At 40.6% G+C, this 22,752-nt stretch overlaps 1 protein-coding gene across 1 annotated transcript in view; it reads right to left on the bottom strand.

The window, feature by feature from the left end:
* Window positions 1-22,752, bottom strand: part of igsf9ba (immunoglobulin superfamily, member 9Ba) — a gene marked incomplete at both ends in the record, with an annotated part of 68,427 nt that overhangs the window by 17,498 nt on the left and 28,177 nt on the right. Inside the window, 5 exons of the mRNA XM_083913467.1 lie at window positions 912-1,054; window positions 2,744-2,889; window positions 4,541-4,682; window positions 9,431-9,548; window positions 16,713-16,864. Of these exons, the coding sequence (XP_083769593.1) occupies window positions 912-1,054; window positions 2,744-2,889; window positions 4,541-4,682; window positions 9,431-9,548; window positions 16,713-16,864 (701 nt within the window). The remainder of the gene's footprint in view (window positions 1-911; window positions 1,055-2,743; window positions 2,890-4,540; window positions 4,683-9,430; window positions 9,549-16,712; window positions 16,865-22,752) is intronic.

The following is a 22,752-nucleotide window of genomic DNA, read 5'->3' as shown; positions in this document are numbered from 1 at the left end:
AGGGCTGCCTTCCACAGAAGTGTGACATATTGTGTGACCTAAGTGACAAAGTAGATTAGCTAGAACGACAGATGGAGAGCTCTGGGTAGAGAGATTATCTTTAGGATAATACTGATTTGGTTACAAAAAACTGTAACAGAAATATTTGTAGCTGGTGTAATAATTTCTGTAACGTACTATATGTATTTATAAAGATCACAGGACAACATTGTCTCTGAATAAGCACAGGACAGTTTGAATCATCAGTGTGCCGTAACAAAACAAAAGCAAATGACAGTGGTGGATACAGTACACACATCCTTTACTTCAGCAAAAGCACCAATACAATTAATACAAATACAGCATCAAAAGTTAAGTAAAAAGACAGAAGTATTAAGAGCAAAATGTACTTAAACTATCAAGAAAAATGTCCCCCTTTGACCAGGGATTGATACGTCAGTGTGTAAGCAACGTTTCTCTTTTGTGGCTGAAGTGGAGCTAGTTTTACTGATTTATATGCAGTTTGGTCGGCTCCCAACCTAGAGCTCTGGGTCCTTCAAAGAGTCACAAGATGAATGTGAGGGGTCATGAGATGATTAATGAGAGGGGAGAACAGCAAACTATACTGCTACACATTGTATCTTTATTTTGTGTGTGTATGATTTTTCTGTAAAATGTATTTTATTGTGAAATATTGAATGATTTTACATCTTTGGAACATAAACAGTCACTTTAACGAAACCATCTGAGAAGTTTAGAATGGAAATGTCTTTAGGGAAACTGCTAACTCCTCAGACATCTGAAATACTTTATGCCATGTTCCTAAACTAGACATATTAAATCATAGGAACATCATTTGAACTTTCTCACCCAAACTAAATGTAAAAACGAACAGTAAATGTACACTACAGGAAGGCCTGAGGCAGACTAACCTTCTCCACTCTGAGAGGATAGCCGTCTTTCTCCCATTTCACTGATGTCACAGGTGGGTTGGCGTCCACCGGGCAGCGGATAATGCCAGGCAGTTTCCGTGGGACGTAGATGACCGGGGGCATGTTGATCACTCGGGCAGGGTCTGGACGTAAAGGAAAGATCAGTGATCTAATGTGTAAAGAAATGTACATACGGTGCATTACTTGAGGAAAAAGACGAAGTGATTATCAAATGTCTCAGGGAAGGAAATCACTCCTTACTGGCCAAAAGTTGTCCGAGTGACGCAGTTTGGGGTCCGACTTTCAGCTCTAGAAGTAAAGCATTTCATAATATTTGAGGCTGACTTTGTGCAGGATAAAGGGACGAACGCATTATCTTTTCCCAGGAACCAATGTCATCACAAAATTAGACTTTAGGAATGTGGAAAATACAGCTGTGCAAAGATTATGATTTTTGATGGTCATAAATCAAAATATGTGATAAAGGAATATGTCATCTGCACAATGACGGATATCTAAATTGAATTACAATAGGTAAAACTTTAAATTGGTTATTTATTTCAAATAAAAGAGGAGCTGTAATGTTTGAGAGATTTGTCCATATTGTTATGGTGCATTTACCAAGACTAGGTGACATTATAGAATAAACAAATTGTCCTTGCGGGGAACATAAAAGAGGTGTAGTTGAAAGGGTAATTAGTAGAGGAGAAGATTAGCCAACAGCCGTCATCATCAGTGTGCAAGATGCTGCATTATTATAGGCTGTAAAAGGAGATGGCGTTGGACGGGGATGATAGGATCATTTCATATACTGTAGAAGAGTCAAATTACCTGCTATTGTACATTACACACACCGTAGACTACATTTACTCTTGAGGCATGGTGAGTGGCTTGCCAAAGTTTACTAACAATCTAAATTATGTATTTGTGTATTATTTTGAGTGTTACTGAATTGTCAGTATATTTTTACATTTATAATCTTGGTAAATTACCAAGTTATTTGCCTATTTAGATGAAAACCTGCATATAAAAAAGTAGTACCATTTTCCTGCACTTTGATCGAAACTTATGAGCATATTTCAGGTATAGACAAGAATTAAAGTGTCGCTTTTGCACAATTCTTTGTGAAAAAATCTGAGTAATGCTTCTCTTTGCTCTCAACTCCAACTCTGAGTGGTTTTAGACCAATATAGGTTAACTTTCAACGTACTCCCCGAGACTGAAAGATGTTTGGTAAACACAGGCCCAGAGTATGTTTTGTGTGAAGCATCCAAGACAATGGTAATAATGGTCTGCTGTATTCGAAGCCAGTGATGAAATCGGTGCCGGCAGTGCCTTTGAATCCCCCGGCTCTCTCTCTCATACTGTAACACAGTAATCAATGACCAACGGCAACTTGGGAGCAAATTAGCTCACCACACAAGGGCTTGATGTTGAAACGTCAGAGCTAATGAACAGTAAGGTCACCGTTTCATTTTTTGGGAAGTCAGATTCAAAAGAAACAAGGAAAAATGGAGTCTGAGGACGAGCTTGTCTCCATCTTTGTGTACGAGAATGAGGCTAGACTCTGGGTGGATATTAGTTTTATCATTAAAATCCACTGAAAATATGAAAATGGTTAATGAGGCTTAGTCAAAACAAACTGTGAGACTCTTTCACATTTGACCTTGACATTCAAAAAGGTTACTTTGCATTTCAGTGGTAGAGCAGCGCTGCCAAATAATCCAGCAGCCTCCATACTGCTGCTGCTGTTCCATGCTCCTCCTCACAGGGCTCGCTGTACCGTCTCCCCGCCCCTCCCCCATCCACTTTGTTGCCATGGTTACACTCACACTGAACAGTCAGGTAGGCTGATGCCGAGGGCGAGATACCGAGGCTGTTGCTCGGACTGCAGGTGTATTTCCCAGCATCCTCTGGCTTGACCCGGAAGATGATAAGGGTGCCGTCGATGAGAATGCGCACTCGGAGCTTCAGATCACTGCAAGGAGACACACACACAGACACAGACAAAGACACACACACACACACACACACACACACACACACACACACACACACACACACACACACACACACACACACACACACACACACACACACACATGCTTTGTCACACATCCCATTACTGAAATCACACCAACAAGCAGAAATCTTGGCTGAATTACATCAAGGTGCCATAAGAGAGCAGTAGAGAGTCAAACAGCAGGCAGCTCTGAGAGGAAGAACAGAGGAAAAGAGATTCAAATAAATCTGCTGACAGCCAAATGGAACAGCCTTCATGTTTTCCCTCTTGACACCATTTAAAATTAAACACAGTAATGATTGAGCGCATATTATTAATTATTTTAATGGAACTGCTTTGCTTTATCACACAACAGAGTAAAAGCTCAAACCGAATACGTCCTTAAATAAAGCGGTGCCACTTTTTAATACGACCCAGTCATATTAATGGTTTGTATGCTGTGACTAACGAATAAATTAATGGTTAGAAAACCATTTTACAGATCAGTTATAGGCCATTAATAAATACAATGTTTTGGTTGCCAGGTTGTGAAAAATCCCTCTGACTGATCGAACCATATGAATGGACTAAAATCAATTCATCAACAACTTATTACGCATTTATTGATGGATTGCCAACATGCATAACTACTTAATTCATTAATTAATCAATTAATAAATCAATACCCCTTTGATGGCTTATAACTGAACGGTGAAGTATAAGTTAGTGTTTACTGACTATTAAACAAGCCAAGATAAGATAAAATAAGAAATTAAGTCAAGTGCTACCTCTTATGTTTAGTGTGTTTTTCGGTTATCTAGGATCTTTTAAGGTGCTGTATAAACAGAATATATCATTATTGTTATATATGATGAGACTTTTTTTTTAAATTAACATATAAGAGAAGCATAGAGACAGATAATGATATTTGAATGACAAAAATAAGTGAAGGGTGAAAAATAAATCCTGTAGTGCAACTAAGTACTATAAATAACAATACAATATAATGACATAAGTAACATAATGTATATGCGTTACTACTACTCCCATTATACTTTATAAAACTTCTTATCTTACCTAAGCTGTAATAACAAATAAATCAAGACTGACGCCATGAAAGCCGTTTAAAATTAGATGGGACACTTCCCAGTAAACCTGTAAACTTCCCTGTGGAAGTCCTTCAGACTTGTTTTCACTGCCAGTCAAAGTCTCGTTCACTCGTTCTTCCTTCCTACTTGTTCTGTCTGTCGCTTATTCGCTGTAAAACCCTCTCGGGCTCCTGCTGTGTAGAGCCCATGGAGGTCCTGGCTACGCTTTTATAGCATCACTGCATCAGGGGCATATGATGCCACAAGGCCTGAGTCATGTGATATCGACATCAGAGCACACTGTCCAGACAGACCCCCGCCAGGCCTGCACAGGACACCGGCACACACACACACATGCACAAGCACACGCACACACACGCGCACACGCACACGCACACGCACACGCACACACACACAGCCTGTGTGGTGGTGATTTAAATGCCTCCAATATAAGCAAGATGCATTTAAGTCTTAACCTCACCAAGGTGCTTAATTAAGATGCAGCTGCAGTACAGAAGTGAACTTGATCATAACTTTACTTCTTGAAGTAGACGTTATCCTCCTCCCAAAACCAGGTGTAGGTCAGGTTGCCAGGATACGCCTCTGCTTGGCAGGTGAAGAGTGCATTCTGGGATATGTTTACTGTGACATTTTCTGGTGGAGAGACGATGTATGGAGGCCCTGAAAGAAACAGAAACAATTGTTTTAGTATGTTGTAGTCTACAGTTTTAACCCTTTAAAGCTGCAACGACTGATTTAAAAAAAAAAAACAGCTTTAAATGGTTGCCTTTTTAAACATCCAGCACTTTCGGAGCAACATTAGCATTCATTTAAAGACTTTGCAAAGGGTGAAAACTGCAAAATTTTCAAATTTTTAATAAAATGCTATTTCTTTATATCTCTGTGCAGTAGCAGGCCCTATGCTTAGTACACTATTAACTATTATAATTACGTACAGGCTACATTACACAACACTATCTGCGTACTGTAGGCTACTATTCATGCGGGATCCTCTTGTAGAAAATGGCTGTCAAACGGGAGAAAAGTGGACAGAGTGTTGGGTTCCTATTCCTATTTCTTTATAGAGGTAAATAGGAATCCAGTGTGCTTATTATGTTTACTGCACCTTTCAGTGATTAAGGAATATTCAACGCCAATATCAGACTCATCATGACGAGACATACTTAAAAGAAAAGAACTTTCAAGGTCAACTGAGTACGCGGGATGCCTAGATTTATCGGCAGAAGATCCGTATCGTATTATGCGCCACATTGATGCCATCGGCCTATCCAAGAATAAGATGGCTTTCACTGATGGCAGTGGGTGATGTTTATGGGGTACTTTTTAACTGGCATTTAAAACATGAAAAAATGTAATTGTAATTTCAACAAATATAGCCTACAATAGAATAACATGAGATTTTACCGTATTGACGATTGGCTCTCATCGACACGGGTAGAGAAGGCCGCTAAAGGGATGCAAACTATTATTGAATCCTTAAAACTCCAACTGAACCATATTCAGGCTCTGCTTCCACTTTGGTACTGTGGACATATTTTCAGGAACAGAGTGAGAAAGAGCACACACTATGTATTATTTACAATCCATCACCACACTCTGATGTAAAATACAGTGAGCAGGCAGCTACTGTAACCTTAATAGTAGTCAGTGTTGGAACTTATGCATGCTTCACATTGTAACCTTTTCATCCTCTGAGGTGCTCTAGGTTTGCTCTTAACTCTCAATAAAACAGCAGAAGCCATGAAAGGTAAGCTGTCTTTTATGAGTGGGCCCAGATACAAGCCTCCTGGTTATTTTCCTCTCAGCGTGCATAGCTTTAATGCATCAGGTAGGACCACTGGCAGCAACGTGCGGGCGTCTCACATAACAATTAAAAACAGATCACGCAAGTGAGAATCATGACTCCTCAGATATCTGCTCGTTATTGCTTTGAGTCTTAATCATACCCCGCATTTTATTCCACTGCGCTTTTCATACCTAACTCAACTCCAGTGCAAATTTATTTTAGGAGTGGGAAAAAACAACAGGAGCATCTTACAACACAGTGTAATCAAATCAAGTGGCCCTACAATATCTATGTGGGTTCCAATATTCCAATAGCCCTATTAAATGAATTAATATATATTATATGTATCCTTCTGTGATTCAATTTTTCAAGAGAAGCCAAACTAAAGGATGAACCCTGTTACATTTATTTTGGAATTGTCCAATGCTATATTTACTTTTGTCGAATTCCTGCTGCTGCACCCGCTTTTTAGTAGCCAACATTGCTATTGCATGCTACAGCTTTATTGCCTCAGCCTAATCTAGCAGTTGTGTTGCCTAAACCTAACCAAACTGCAAAAAATAATTAGTGCACTAGGTGTTAACATCAATTTCTCACGGGCTTAAACCTCAATATCCCAGGTGAAAGTTCAGTGTTTAACCACCCTTTATAACATTCTACTGCTACTGTACACATGTATTTTGTTGCTCTTTATACTACTAGGAGGCAGGGATTAAAGGGGGCGGGTGTAAATAGCCAAATAGCTACCGAGTGACTTTTCTCTCCTAGGTGCGAATACACATTACACATTGTACACATGTTTTCCAATGTGTATATTTAAACTCTCCTTCACCACAGAGGCTCATACACAATCAGCTTTGAAGATGGGAACACTGCGAAGAAAATATGACGAATGATTCTCAAAGACTTTCACCTTGTTTCCAAAGAAGGTGCAAGAATTGATTTCTGTTACGCATTTGAAAAAAAAACTGGAATAATCTCCAGCAATAACTTAGAAAAATTATTTTAGCTGAAAGTATAAGCTGATAAATCGCTTATGCATCCATTTTTGATTAATTTTCAAATTACTATGAGAAATTTGCAATATTTTGAGAATAAAGTCAAAATTGTATGGGAAAAAAAGTTGTAGTATTTTAAAATGAAATTCCGGCGTAAAATCATCCCAGTGTTTTTTTCGGTAAATACACTCATCAATTAATTTTTCGTGTAACAACTATTAACGGAGAAATCCGGTAGAGTAGCTAACAGTCAAATACGGCGAAAACACTGATTAGGTTGGGTGCAGTACGGTTAATGCAAAACGGCTTTCTTAACCACTAATACTGCTCAAAATAACACCGAACATCTGCAGTAGCATGATAAGAGTCCTTGCACATAGAACGAATCAATGGGCTCCTTCCTTTTGGATTGCATTTGGTCATTAACTTGAATGGACTTTACTATGAGAGGAGCTGGTACAGGGCCAGTTGGTAGGCCTTTCAAAAAACTCTTTTAATAAACTCTGGGGTCACTAACTACGTTGTTGGGGCTTCAGTTAATGTGTAAGGACTCTTATCATGCTACTGCAGAGGTTTGGTGTTATTTTGAGCAGAATTAGTGATTAAAAAAGCTGTTTTAATGCGTTCACTATGCTGCCCCAAACAAATCAGAGTTAGCCGCATTACATTACATTAATTACTGTTAGCGACTGCCCGGGATTTCTCCGTTAATAGTTCATTCATCTTCAGCCGCTTATCCCGGGGTCGGGGTCGCGGGGGTTGCTGGAGCCGATCCCAGCTGACATTGGGCGTGGGGCGGGGTACACCCTGGACAGGACGCCAGTCTATCGCAGGGCACATAGAGACGAACATAGACAGACAACCATTCACACCTATGGGCAATTTTAGAGTCATCAATTAACCTAACACATGCATGTCTTTGGATTGTGGGAGGAAACCGGAGTACCCGGAGAAAACCCACGCAGACACGGGGAGGACATGCAAACTCCACACAGAAAGGCCCAGGCCGGGATGCAAACCTGGAACCTTCTTGCTGTGAGGCGACAGTGCTAACCACTACACCACCGTGTAGCCCCCGTTAATAGTTGTCATATGAAAAAAAATTGTCTTGATGGCTTATTTGATAAGTGTCTATCATAATCCAATCGTAATATTTGTCATTTGGTTCTCTACAACACCTTTTTTCTCATAAAATAACAACTCCTTTTCTCTCATAATGGTACAACTTTATTCTTAAAACAATATTCTTTTTCTCCCTCCTAAAACTACAACTTAATTAAGAAATATTATACGTTTTTTCTGGTAATAATTTGACTTTAATCTCAGAAATGTTTTCTCGAGAGGCTGTAGTACTGTGTACAATAAGGGTTTCCTTGTCATTAATTACATCAAGAAATATTATGTGAAGACAGCTTACAAATGCATCATATAATTTATCACACTAGCCCTGAAAATATCTCAACAACATATATAACATATATAATTGCACAGCTCTTGTACAGTCTGCTTTACATTGTCAGGTGTTCCTGTGTGCAGAAGCTGACCGTACAGGTAGAATTGTCCGGTTTTGATGTGATGGAGGTCTCGCGCGTGAAAAGCAAGAAGTCTGGAATTGAGCCACCACTGCTGCAGCGTGTTGTGGTAGAAAAAATGGGTATTGTAGTATTAGTGGGATCCACTGGATGCCTGCAGACTTAATGCAGTTGCATCACATGCACCACTGGTTACACTATCCACCGGGTTACGACGCAATAATTTTTTAATGTGTGTCTGCAGTGAGTGTGCACATGCATTTGCTATAGTCGGAACAAAGAGGAGAGTAATTCCTCTGCTCTGTTTGCACCAACAGAAGCATTAAAATAGACCTTGCGCTAACTCTACCATAAAAGCAAGATGCTCAGTTGCTTGTTAAATACACACTGTTTACTCCCTGCTGTATCAGGAGGCTGAGAGAGAGAGAGAGAGAGAGAGAGAGAGAGAGAGAGAGAGAGAGAGAGAGAGAGAGAGAGAGAGAGAGAGAGAGAGAGAGAGAGAGAGAGAGAGAGAGAGGGAGAGAGAGAGAGAGAGGGAGAGAGAGAGAGAGAGACAGAGAGAGAGAGAGAGAGAGAGAGAGAGAGAGGGAGAGCTAGTGCACTGGAGGCTGGTATCACAATCATCTATCTGATCTGTGTCTAGCAGAGAGCCTAGTTAATGGACCGGAGACAGACAGTGACGCGCTCACAGACAGATCCTGTTGTACACACATGGCTGTGCACAAGAGAGCACACACACACACACACATACACACACACACACACACACGCATACACACACGCATACACACAAATGCCCCAGACTGAGGTATTGACTGACTGATACAGACTCAGAAGGTATGTTACATACATCGGTGCACCCGAGAGTTGCATGGCTTTAGTTGTTAATGCTGCTACAGTAAATGCCTTCATGTATAAATAATAAAACTACTTTAGTGATGCAAATGTAATATTTGGCCTCAGGTAGAAAGAAAAATGCTTTTTTTACCATTTCAAAATCTGCTGCAAATACATTTGTCAGCAACACTTACGGTATTAATAAAGTCTTATGTAGCGCCTTGGTAGAGAGTGATTCATGTGTGGGTACAGTACCTTGAACAAGCAGACGGGTAGTGTGGAGCACCTCTCCCTGGTCACTGTAGGCTCGGCATGTGTACGCCCCTCTGTCATCTCTAGTGATGCCAAGGATGGTTAGACTGCCATCATGTACCTGTGGTTACACGCAGGACAAACAGATAAACATCCAGCCTCTGACACAGCCCTTTTTTGAGTTTTTTTGGTTGCGCATTATAAGCTATATGAAGAGGTCACCTTGTGCAATGAGCATTTTTCACTTTTATCTGACATTTCCTAGGCTATAAACAAATAAAGAAAATAACAGACAGATTTATCCAGGGTATAATGAAAATGACCCTTAGTTGCAGCCGTAATTCAGATATTTTACTTAAAGCTGCAGTAGGTAAAAAGACAGAATTGGAAGCAGAGTGAGACGTCTTCCTGCAGCTCTCCCTCTCCCCTTTCTGTCCTGAGCCAATAGGAACGCTCTCTCTCTCTCACTGAAATTATCTGGGATTGACCAAAGTCTCCTGTGTCAGGCTAGATTTTCTAAAGCCTGAAAACGGAGCCAAGAGGAGGTGCAGAAGTCTAGTTCTCTCAGAACACTTGAATCAAATATGATGAAAAAAATTATGTTTTTTTCCCCCCAACATCACCAAACATAAACCGCGTCCCACAGGTTTGAGAAGAAATACTAATACCATAGTAAAAATGTTCCATTGCAAGTAAAAGCACTATGAAAATATTACTTTGTAAAAATACTTAGGAATCAAAGTCAAATGTACTTAAAAATATAAAAAAAAATAAAATAAAATAGCCCATTTGAGAGTTATATTGTATAGGTAATTATACAGTTTATCATAGATTATTCTTACTGATGCATTAATGTGCGGGTTCAGGTGAAGCTGCTTTTTAACTAATCACATTCCGCACATTTATCAAGTAGTTGCATCATTATACATTTTTTTGGGTGATTGACTAATTGATTTATTGACAAATCATTTGTACTCTAATCCAAAAATCAGATTTTTATAAACTATGTGTGTTACATCTTAATTGAAGTGGTGCAAAAAGTGCAATATTTCCCCTTGTAATGTAGTGGAGTTGAAGTTAGGGGATATACATCAGTACAATTACCTCAAATGTGTACTTTAGTGCAGTACCTTAGTAAATGTACTTAATTACATTCCACAACTATACAACACGTGCCCTCTTACATTTGTGGTGGGTCTCTAAAGAAAACACATCAAACACTTCAAAGTCATGAATGTGTCACGCTTTAATTAACTCCAGGTCTTATTCCTGCATGTTGTACCCTTGGAAACGTCTAACTCCATGTTGCTGCGTGTCCCTGTGTGTAGCCACTGATGAGAACCAATAAGTGGTGAAGAAACACATTAACCAAACCTAATAGAAAAACCCTCATAAATTATGCAACAGGTTGCGAGAGGCTCTGTCCATTCAAGTCACACACAGCTGTAGTCTGTTCATTCATGCAGCTGAGGGGGAATCTGCTATGCCTGCAGAATTATTCCTATTCATCCGTCTTTCAAATGTTTTATAGCCGAGAGAGGCTTCTAGTCGATCAACACAAGCAACATTTAACTTCCGTCAGTCTGCTGGCAAACTATATCATCGTCATCACAAGATAACACTTTGTGCATCACTACTGTGTAACGTACGACACGTGTGGCGTGACGAGAGCTGTGAGTGCAAACTAAACACTGATGTGCTGTGAAGCATCTGCTTGAGGCCTGGAAAGCAGTTTGTATTGAGCAAAAAAAGCTGAAAAGGATTAAAATAGTCCTTATTTTAAGTACAGTACATGCTTGCAGTGGCTATTGCCTGGATGAACTGGCATATTCCTTCACATACCAGTAACTTAAACCGAGCTGCTTTCATTTGACGTTTTTGTCATGCCTTAAAAATAAATGTGTTTTATATCACTCTTTAATGGGACCCATACATGTAGAGCTGTAAATGTAATATGTAAAAGGTGTGTTCAGGTCAGATTCAGACTCTCTGCCCGAGCCCGACCCTGACCCGACCTGACCCACGGGCCGGATTAGGCCTATATTTCCCACCAGTATCCTCAGGCCTTTGATCGAGCTCTTGTGTTTTTTTTTTTGTTTTGTTTTTTAAATCATTGCTTTATTGGCCTAATCTGAAGAGAAAGCTATGTCATAAACAGAAATATTATAGGCCTATATATATATAGCAGAGTAGGTCTAGGTAACGAATGTGGAAGAGACAAAGTTAAAAAAAAAGACGCCATATGTTGCAGCGTCCACTCGCCCGCATCACAACGGGGCTGCTGATGTGCTGTGCAGCTAAAGTGCAACATGGAGCTTGGAGATGTAAAGGATAAAATATAAACAGGAGAATTAACTTTTATCAAGTCTGGAGGAAAGTCTGAGGTATGGAACCATTTCAAAAAAGTCGTGGGCAGTGACAACATATGTGTCGGCTTTGTCCAGTGCACTAAGTGCCGTCCACGTTTCTTCATTCAGATCCTTTTGTGATCAGTTCCATTCTGAATAATTCCATTCTGTAGTTCAAACAACTCTGAATTTGAGAACGTCAGATATAACAGCCCATTTATTTAAAAAATTGTTGGGTTAAAATCAGGCTCAGGCTCATAATTACTGTTAATGTGTCGGACCGAACATACACGGGTTCGGGTAGGGTCGGGCTTTATTTTCTGGGCCAGATCTCAGCTCTAGTTCAGATGGATACAAAGCAAATGTTCGCCCCACTGGATGCGAACAAAAGTTTTGTTGCTAACAAACTAACAAGTAGCTCACTCATTATCGAACATTATATAAATAAGCACCTTGCCCTTTCACCAATAAACAATAATATTGATGTGCCAAGTACTTTGTACTTTGCTAATGTTTGTTTTTCTAATCCTTGAGGCCAGAGATCCCAAAAAGGACAAAAATGATCTTTCCACATAAAGACTAAACGTCCTGATAACCACGGTGTTTCTTTGTTGTTGACAGTTTTTGTGGATACTGCATAAACTTGTGTTTTTTTACCTCTCAATTTTTGCTCATTGATGGTAAACCCTAGCATGGAAACCAGATTAATCTACCAAGTTCATGTTTAATTTTCTCTAGCTAAACGTGGCATGTGGCCCTCCAAAATTAAGTCGCCAGGGGAGTATTTTAGTCGCATTTGGCGAGTGACGACTGCTAGTTTACAGCCTGGGTGCGTTTAAGACAATGACTGACAAAGGAGCATCAGGCTTGAATGTATTTACTGAACGTAACTGGCTTCACATTCTGTCTGAACCCACAGTTATACTTCCAAATCAAGTCATTAAACTCCCACAGTACAGAAAGCACATTCAGCATCGATTGTTGCAGACTGCCACAGTAAACTTAACCAAGTTTATACTACTGTAACAATAGTTCTATTAGCACAGGCGGAGCCCTCTACTGGACTTTTTGGGTAATATTCTTCTTCAATAACAGCATGCATTCACTCGCGGAAATCTGCATAAACGTAGCTGCCCAATCAGGACGTGCTTACCTGAATATGTATCATTAAGTATACAGGCAGTACACACTACTGTCGATCTTATATCTATCTATCTTGCTATCTTACACCTTCTTCAGTGAGCAGCATAGGAGCGACCAGGCCCCTAGGTAGAGGGCTCTGCCTTTTTTAATAGAACTAGGGTAACACCATTGTAACCTTTGTTTTATCTCACACAGGCCTTATGAATGAATGCCCTGTCACGACATAACATCGACCCAACCACACCGGCCCTGACAAGATAAAAGCCAAATGCAGCAGCCCACCTACCACTTTATAACCTCAGTGGAGAAGTAGGGGGCACGAGCCAACCCTCCTATTATGCAACTAAAACTGGGTGGAGCCACTGTCCAACCTTGCAGGGGTCAAAAGACAGGCAACCTGCCTATAGGCGTGGGAGATACACTCACAAAGCCATCCTGCAAGCTGTTTCTTAGACAGGGGTTTGCTAACGACACCATCCACAAAACATACAAAGTGTTCTGTACGTCTGTTGGGGGCTGTTCTGCAACATAGCATGCTGACGCACAAACTGGGCATACTAGGTGCATCCAGCTGTATAACCCTAGACTTAAAAAAACTCCTTAAGTTTTTTTGTTTTTTGGTAAGAGAGTAGCCCCGCTGCAGTCACCATAAAGCAGCAAGCAACTGGGCTGCACCGACAGGGCGGTTAGTTCACAAACTCTCTTAATCAAAGTCAATCCAAGCAGCAAAGCAGACCTGAATCACGTTCAGAGAGGAGCGCTCCAGAGGCTCGAAGGGATCCTTCACAGAGGCCTCGAGGACCAACGGTAGTTCCCATTGAGGGGAGGAGGCACACATCACTGACCACTTGCAGGAACCTCTCTCCGAGAGGATGGCCAAAGACCGGTGTGCGCCAGAACCCTCGTGGCCAGAAAAGATGGCTGCTGCATACACCTTAATAGTGGGTTGAGACATCCCTCTATCAATAAAACATCTCAATTAGGAGAGAACAGAACCAACTGCACACGACACCAGTGTTGTAACCCTAACCACTTTGCCGTGTAACAGGCAGTGGTGGATCCCGCTCTTGCAGCCTGAATAGCTTGTACAACCTAAGGGGAACTGTTTCCCCCCGTCGAGGTTCCTGAAGCGACGACTCCATCCTTGGAGAAAGCAGTCATTGGGAAAATCGCTGTTTGAAGAGAAAAAGATAGTGGTGTGTACTGCCTCATATACTGTGAGGTTTGCACATATTCAAGTTGGCTACGTTTATGCAAATTTTAGCGGATGAATACGGGCTGTTTAATAGAGGAAAATATTACCCGTAGAGTCAAGTAGAGAGCAGAGCCTGTGTGAGATAGAACAGGAGCTGATGATATGTAATGGTCATCAGTGCACTCCAGTACTTTCAGCTGAACTCAATCCAAGGTGAGGGGGATAAGATTAAAGAAAAAGAGGAGGAGGGGATGAGGGGGAAATGGGGATAAAAGAAAAAAGAAGCAGCAGATAAGATGAAGCAAGAGATGAAGGCAGAATCTCAATTTGTGTCACACTTCGGTGACAGATCCAGAAGGACTGACATTGGCTTCTGACAACAGCAGGAGGTTGCTGTTGTTTTCCGGCTTGCTTGAGTGCACTTCGGGGACAACCCTTATAATCGCACCATGGTTTCCATCCTCTCCTGCACAACTGTTTTGTTTAGCACTTTTCTTTTATGGCTGTTTTTTTGGTCTGTGAAAATAAATGAAGTAATAAAGTAAGGAGCAGGATGAGTCCTCCTCCTCCTCCTCCTCCTAACTAACCTTGTCTGTTACATTCCTGCCTTTCTCCAAGGCATCTCCATGGATCTGATCATGTGGGTGAGCAAATTTACCCTCGCACATAAACTCTCTTCTCACCACAAGAAGGAGCTTTCCACAGTTTTTACTCAAACATACACTCTGAGCAGCCAAATGGATGACGACAGCTGGTAAATGTTCTACTTTTAACAGTATATAACAGGGAAGCCAGTGAAGTATGGCATTTAGCTCTCACTAGCGATTTTCATTTTTAGTGCAACGTTCATATTAGGACTAATGTAATATTGATGCAGGAGGAGATTAATAATGCATCAGAATGTTGTCTAATCATTTACTGAGGGGATGGTTTTAGAAAGAGGCGACTGGAGGGAGAGAAAAAGGGAAAAATGGCAGAGAAAAGAAGAAGAGGCCATTTATAGACACTCTTTTATGTGCCTGTCACTTTATGTATCACACAGCTATACAGAGTTAATATGAACAGACTGCAATATCAGTGACATGAGAATGTGAGGGCATGCAGAACTAGGTAGGATGCATCCACCTTTCAAAAATCAATTTCCAAAAACAATTACAAGCAGTATGAAAAAGTCCCTTCAATGCTCTTGTACTTGTTATACATATTAAAATATCACCTTTTGCTGCTGTGATCTAAAGGTCTTTTTTAAATTATAAAGCACGTTGAGGTGCTATATAAATACTGTGAAGTATTAAAATAGTTCAATTCGCAGAGAAATGCAAACAGCCTGTATTCAGAAACCGTGTCTTTGAACGAGCTGCCAGGACTTTTGTATGGTTGTGATGTCACAACATATACGTATAGGTAGAAAATGCTGCTACAGTGCTTTCTCCGGCTGCGATAACGGTGCAGAGACGCCAAGAGTGCAGATGTGGAAGACACTGACCCATCAGAGCAGATTGGGCTTTATCAGGAGGCGGCTTAGAGAGACAGATGCTAAAAAGTAGCGAAAAATAATGAGTTTTTTGAACATGGAAACAAGTAAACACCTTCTAGTAGAAATTCAAGTACCTTCAAAATGAGCATGATACTGGACCATTCATTTTCTGTTTACCTTGACCTTCCCTCCCCCACCTCCAATACCTACTTTTGCTACGACAACAATCGCCAGGTACTCATGTGAACTTGTTGCATTCAAGTACTCTCTCCAGCTACACATGTAGGTGGAGAGAGCACTTGCGGTTGTAAAGTGAGAGCAAGAGAACAAGGGCTTCTCCACTTTAGAAAAAGTTTCAATTGCCAGATGGAAAAACATCCTGTGATGCATAGTCTGCGGAAGCTTTTGGTGTTTCTGACTCATCTGCATTAAAATGAAACAGTGTTAAATGTCTTTGATTCTGTGTGACTAATGCCACAATCCCCCACCTGATGTTTTATTGTTGATGGTTTATGTAGCTTGAGAAAAACCACATCAAACCACACTGAGGCTGTGCCAGAAATACCTTGTCATGACAGTCTTTTTACTTTTGGTAGTTTATCCACAGGAGTAAAAATCCTGCATCACCAGAACAGAGGTTCTCGGATTTGTGAGGTGCACTGTCAGTCTTAATATTCTTGAAGTGATTCAAGGTTTAGTTTTACAGAGAAGCAGGAAGAGCCTGACACGCGATCAGTCACTGTCATCATTAATCAAAGGTCTGTTACATTTCACTTGTTGTCAACAAAAAACATAGAAATACATGTAAAAAACAAAATGAATGCTCCAATTGAGAATGTCTTCTTACCTTTTAATAAACTGTGTTTTATTATTTTTTGAACTGCAACATATCATCAACTAAAGCCTCAGCACAGCATTCTTTTAAGTTTTAAGGTACGTTTTAAGGTTTTATAACAAAACAATGATTTATTTGTAGAACATCATAAAAAGCTGATATTAGACTTAGTGAGACACAGTCCAACATCCACCACAGATGGAATGGATGACACCATCTGTCTCTGCATCTATATTTGTACACAATCATTAATCAGAATTATGCCCTTTATTCATCACCATTCTTACCGAATATTTTGCGTTGGTTGCAATCTCCTCGCCCTCCCTCAGCCAGCTGATCGTTGGTTTTGGATTTCCCTGGGCAGAGCAGCTAAGCATAGTGCTTCCACCTTCCTTCGCCTCCACATACTGTGGCGGCGTTGCTGTAAATGAAGGTGGGGCTTTGGAGAAAATGAAAACAGGAATCATTAGTTCTAACATTTAAACATTTAAAACAATTACAAAACTGCATTAAAATGTCCCATCTGGTGACCAGGTTGAGAAAATGTTTCTTTCTATTGAGCTCTTTATTTCTGTGCAGCTTTATGTAGATTTTAGCAGCTCCGGCGATGATCCAAACTGGAAAATCTCAACAACTATTGAATGGATTGCCATAAAACTTTGTACAGATATCCGTGATCCCCAAAGGATGAATCCTAATGTCTTTGGAGATTTGTAACATTATTGTTAATGCCTGCAAAAATGACTTTCCCATCAGCCTCAGCATGCTAACACGCTAACCCAAGATAATGGACATGGTAAACATTACCTGATAAACATTGTCATTGCGAGCCTGTTAGCATGTGGCAGATTTTATACAATAGTAGTCTGAGAGAAAACGCTCTTTGGGCCAAAGGGGATTTTGTTTGTTGTTGTACCGTTGTTGGTCATTGAGACAAAGTGGCAGCCAAGCTGACCAGCAGTATTCACCTCTCTTCTCACATCCATGGCCCCCAGATGTTGCTCAGATAGCAGGTGATGCCACAGCTTTCTGAAACAGCTCGACACTCAAGGGGACAGGGACCATTGACGGTGACAATCATCCCTCCGTGTTGTCATTTAAACCTACGGAAACCACTTAGCAGCATCACCGGATTTTCCACCTGATGTTCTGAGCTTTACAAACAGCCACAAAGGGAGCTCTTCGACAACTACAGTGGGCCAATAAACCACATTTTCTTCCGCCAGATGCTTTCCGTGTTTCAACATAATATTTTGATTTTAAATAGTGGAACAATGTTTAGTTAAAGAGAAAAAAAAGCTGCTGTACAAGTGGGTCACCACTTGCTGCTGGGAGCGCTGCCATGCTTCAAACTACACACAAGCACCTGGCATGGAGTAAACAAATCGCCCAATTAGCACGTTTAGACATCTGCCTGTCCATACTGCCCTCTCGCTCTCCAGCACTCATTACATTAGATGATACAGTAGATTAATGGAGATAGAATGCATGACATGTTTATGTATCGCTGGCTCAAGTAGTTGACGGTCAGTGGCTACATTAAACGGATCATGATGTGTCATTACAGTTACAGTATCAACCTGCTTAACTATGAGTTTGTGCTTTTACCTGAAGATGCTTTACTGATTCTCACTGATATATTTGACCAATCTTAATTATTGTACTGCCCATACCTACAAGTTACTTTTACAGTTCAAGATTTTACATTAAAAAACATGATAAGCTTTTAAAATGCAGTGGGCTTGTGACCTTCTATATAAAACCAGTGTCTAGTTGGGACTCCTTGACACGTTTCAGGTGTCTGAGTTGTTAGCAAGAAGAGATTTCCCCTCTTAACCTCTCATTTAAATAACTGTTTGAAGGTGATGACCTGTCGACACACAACTGCTTTAAATGTTTGTAACCCTCCTGCTCTCACCTTAATTTTCCTTATGGTTTAGTTTTAATATTTTCTCCTTAGTTTGTTGACCTCATACATTATACTAGTTTATTTAGTATTGTTGGCATGCATTACTATTTGTAGTGCACACATTTGGTTAGCTACTGTACACTTTAGTTTGTCTTAAAATAAGCTTGCCCAAATCATTCTAGCTTGTATTTCTATGAGTTGCTGGTGTTGCTGCTGCTGAAGATGGGCCTCTAAAACAGAGCTCTTTAATACAGGAAGTGATCAATCAGAATGTACCAAGTGCCTGACACATCATGGGGGGATTTTTAAAATTTCTTTAAATCTGTTTATTTTCTTTGGTTTGTCAGTGCTTTTCATTTGCTTAAATTTGTAAATATTTATACTTGATGTCCTGTTTTGTTTTATTTGTAGTTGTGTGACCCCTTCGCTTTAAAAAGTTCTGTCTGTTCATTTAGTACAGCCTGAGTTAGTTCTGTTTAATTTACCTCTCTAATGGATACAATTAGATTTTCAGATTTTATTAGTAGCCTGCGTTTACTTAAAGGATATGACTACTTTGACCACTACCGTAATGTAAGTGCTGGTATTCATTTTAATCCTAATTCAGATTTTTCTTAAGGTATTAAGCATCAGTTGACAGGAAATAGGTGGAACACATGGTGGTCAACCTGGGAATTGTTTCACACCATCAGGTACAGCTCGTCACAGAGGAATTGTCATTGTGGCTGGCAAACCTGGGAATTGCTCTACAAAAAAAGTTTCTTGCCCTACTTACTACAACTTTTAATCAATTATATACATTAAAAGATGCTTCGAGATCCTGCACTCCCACTCTTCTTCTTTGTAGACCACACAGCACATTAGCAGGTGGCCTGGATGCTGCTGTAAAACGCATGGTTCGGTCTGTTTTCTCTCTTCGCCAGTTATTTTCTCACTAACTCAAGAGCACGTCTGCATCATTTTATTCCCTCGCTTGGCCTCTTTTCTTGTCTCTTCTCCGAAGAGAATACTGCTGCGTAGAGCACACAGTTTTTTCATTGATTTCACATCATGAACCTAAAACGTGTAACGTGTATTTTACTGTAAACTGTTGCAGAGAAAAGAAAAAAGGCCCTCGAGGAGAATTTCCTCCCTCTTGTAATGTCAGCATGAGGTACTCCACAAAATCTGTATTATAACATTCTGCAGTTAGAGCTGCAATGTGTAAGATAGGGATAGCTTTTTAGTTGAAAACACAAATTAACTAACATTATCAACAGAATGTGAGGAAGTAACAGTCTTGACATAATGCCATCTATGTATTGTGTTGCAGAGATATCCACTGAAATAAGCATGCTAACAAGCTAGCCTCGTATAAGAGATTACTACGTTGTCGGTCTCCATATAATTAGAGATGAGGGCACACGCGGTGATGCGATATAGACTCGGGCCTACTGTCTGTATGGTAGACGTTGAGGCCTGTTAGCTCCATGGCTATGTCTTGGATGTTTTTGTTCCATTAAGCATGCTAAGAAAAGCAAAACCTGACTTGAATGAGCCTAAAAAATCAGTCAGAATTACATCAGTTCCAAAAAGATAAATTCAAGCTCATGGAATCAGACTCATTTGAGACGGGTTCAAGTAGTCAAGATAACTGCGTGTGCATGCTGTTCTTAAGCAGCCCGCAAGGTCGTACAAATCAATACACTTCAGCAAACAGCAGTGGAAAAGAGAAAGTGACAATGTTCGCAGCCACAGAGCAGTGCTTTCAAGCCTTTACAATTTTGAAACATATTCAAGAATTCATACATCTTATAGGGACTGGGTGGCAGGGGGTGCTGTTCAGCTACATGTACTGCCACCAACTAAACACATCTGCTGTAGGGAAATAGAGGCAGAGGCAAAGGCCTATAGATTTAGATACTACTACAGTATATACTATATTTCTGTTCAATATAATTTTGCAATCTTATTTTTTATTCAGCTATTTATAATTATCATTCTGTTGGGGTAATTTAGAAGTTTGATATCAGATTCCATATAATTTAAAACGTAAAAGTCTACTTCTAAATGTTTTTCTTAATCCTCATTTAAGTTATCATTGCATAATTTATTTGCTTAAGTTGATTTTCTATAAACAGTTGTTAAAAAAGTCCATATACCGTAATATGGCAGCACGCCAGAAAGTCACATAAAATCATGGCGTTGTGTCAGTGTGTTGTCAGTGCAACTTTCGTTAAGCAACTCAGTCACCCGCATACAGTAAATTCACTTCACGACACATTTTTTTAATCATTTGCGGCACTGAAGTTGAAATATTTCAACTGAAATATTGAAATATTTCCACTTGCAAGGACATGCCTTGGACCAGGTTAGTTTTCCAGAATACGTTGCCATGGTAAATGAGCTTGAACTATGTTACCCTCAAAGCAAAGCAATGCTCTGGTTTGAGGGTAACGATGACCTGGACAAGTGAGAATATTCACAGGCTTATGTTGTATTTGCTTTAGAAAACCGAATCAACAAAAAATTAGTGAGACTATCAAAATAAACCTGGCTTATTTGGTAAGCTCACTTTACAGAACAGGCCCCAGGTCTCTTGCTGCTTCCTCTCACATCGCCCCCTGTGCCTCCTCTCTACTGGCTGTTGGTCTCTGTGTGCTCCGCTAAGCAAGTAAACTTCAACGGCATGGAGTTAGACTCTCCAGGGACCCCTCCGTAGTCTTACTGTTGACAATCTTCTACATCACTGAAAGTAGTTAATCATGCATTTCTTTTTGGAGCATTAAGAGAAGAAGGAGAGGAGCTCATTTCCTTTGCCGTTACTCACATCCTACCTTTCTCTTATAGGTAGTTATTGTAGGATGAGACTACACAAAACTGTTGTGTTTTGAGATCGTTGAGTCATTGGTGATCATAGAGCCATAAATTATCGTCGTGACTTGGCAGACAGACATGGAAGACTACACATTGGACGCTGACCAATCATTTGGAATGGATGGTAGATGTATAAATAAAAACATTGGTTTAAGATTTTAGAGTTTGTCCATCTGTCCAACATGTGTATTGGGCTGACGTGCAATTTAGGGACAAATGTGAATAAAAAAATGTCAAAATCAGCATCTTTTGGTCCCACATGAGCGTTAGGATGACTGTTCACATGGGCTGCATTTGTAGCCACAGTGGGCCCATTAGTGACTGACAGACACACATGGGGGATATATGGAGCTGGTGGACAAATGAGCTGGCATTTGGGCCCCAGTTGGGTCAACCAAATGGGTCTCAAATGCCAGCCCATCACTAACCCAGTGACACAGTGGCAGGGTCTGTTATGTTTCAGTATGTCACTAAAAATCACGTACTGGTACGCTGGTGTATTTTGCATCCCTGAAAAGCTTGCTGATGCTTGAAAGAGAAGGGAAGGACAGGAGAGACAAGACTAGAGGGAGGAGAAGAGAACAAGGAGGAAGGGCAGAGAGAGAGAGAGAAAGAGAGAGAGAGAGAGAGAGAGAGAGAGAGAGAGAGAGAGAGAGAGAGAGAGAGAGGCCTTAGTGTCTTTTTCGGGCACAAGGCCTTGCCATCTGACACCTGCCACTGAGTGGGCACAAATTCCCTGTCCGCTTGGCAGGAAGTTAAGGCCAGCAAACAGGAACTCAAAGGAGGAGTGTATGCAAATACCAACAGCCAAAGGAAATGGGTGCCCTTAGTGTCTGTGTGGAGGCCAGACAAAAATGGCACCTGCTTCCCTCACAGACACCCATTGAGATGACAACAGTAGCATAAAGTCCTCATATGAATCCCCCCTTTTGGATATATTGACTCTGGAACAACTAATGCTTTTAGTGTTTCCATGAATGTCGGTGTTTAAATTCAAATATGAGCCCCAGAAAAACCAGTCAAATCCACCCCAAGCATGCATGTGTCTAGTGCATCTCTACTACGGATAGAACTAACTGACATAACTATATGAGGTCATGTAAAACGCAATCACTTAATATGCCAATATAATGAGACATTCAGGGAAATTATAAGTTCTGCTACCGAAGAGCTCAGTTTCGGTTGAAAGGCCTGACAGGAGTGTAGAGCAGCCGGAGAGAGAGGGAGCAGTTGAAGTTAAGAGTGAATGCTGATGAGGAAAGCTACAGAGATGCAGTATGCCTACACAACAAGACATTGATACACACGCACACGCCCCACAGACGTTCCCAAACTCCAAACATCACAAGAGTGTGCAGGTGACAGCAGAGTGAGACCTATTCACTCTTTAACTAAAACTTCAAACCGGCAAACAGAGATCGCATTTAGCCGCATACAGAAACACACAATGAGGCGCTCTCATGTCAATGCTGATGTAATGCGCTGCACAACACGGTGCATCAAGTAATTTGCAGCGTGTGTGCTGTACTAACACACAAATACACACAAAAGAAAACATTGTG

The sequence above is a fragment of the Echiichthys vipera genome (genome assembly GCF_963691815.1).
Source record: "Echiichthys vipera genome assembly, chromosome: 5".
Taxonomy (NCBI): domain Eukaryota; kingdom Metazoa; phylum Chordata; class Actinopteri; order Perciformes; family Trachinidae; genus Echiichthys; species Echiichthys vipera.
This window is presented reverse-complemented; position numbering and strand designations above follow the sequence as displayed.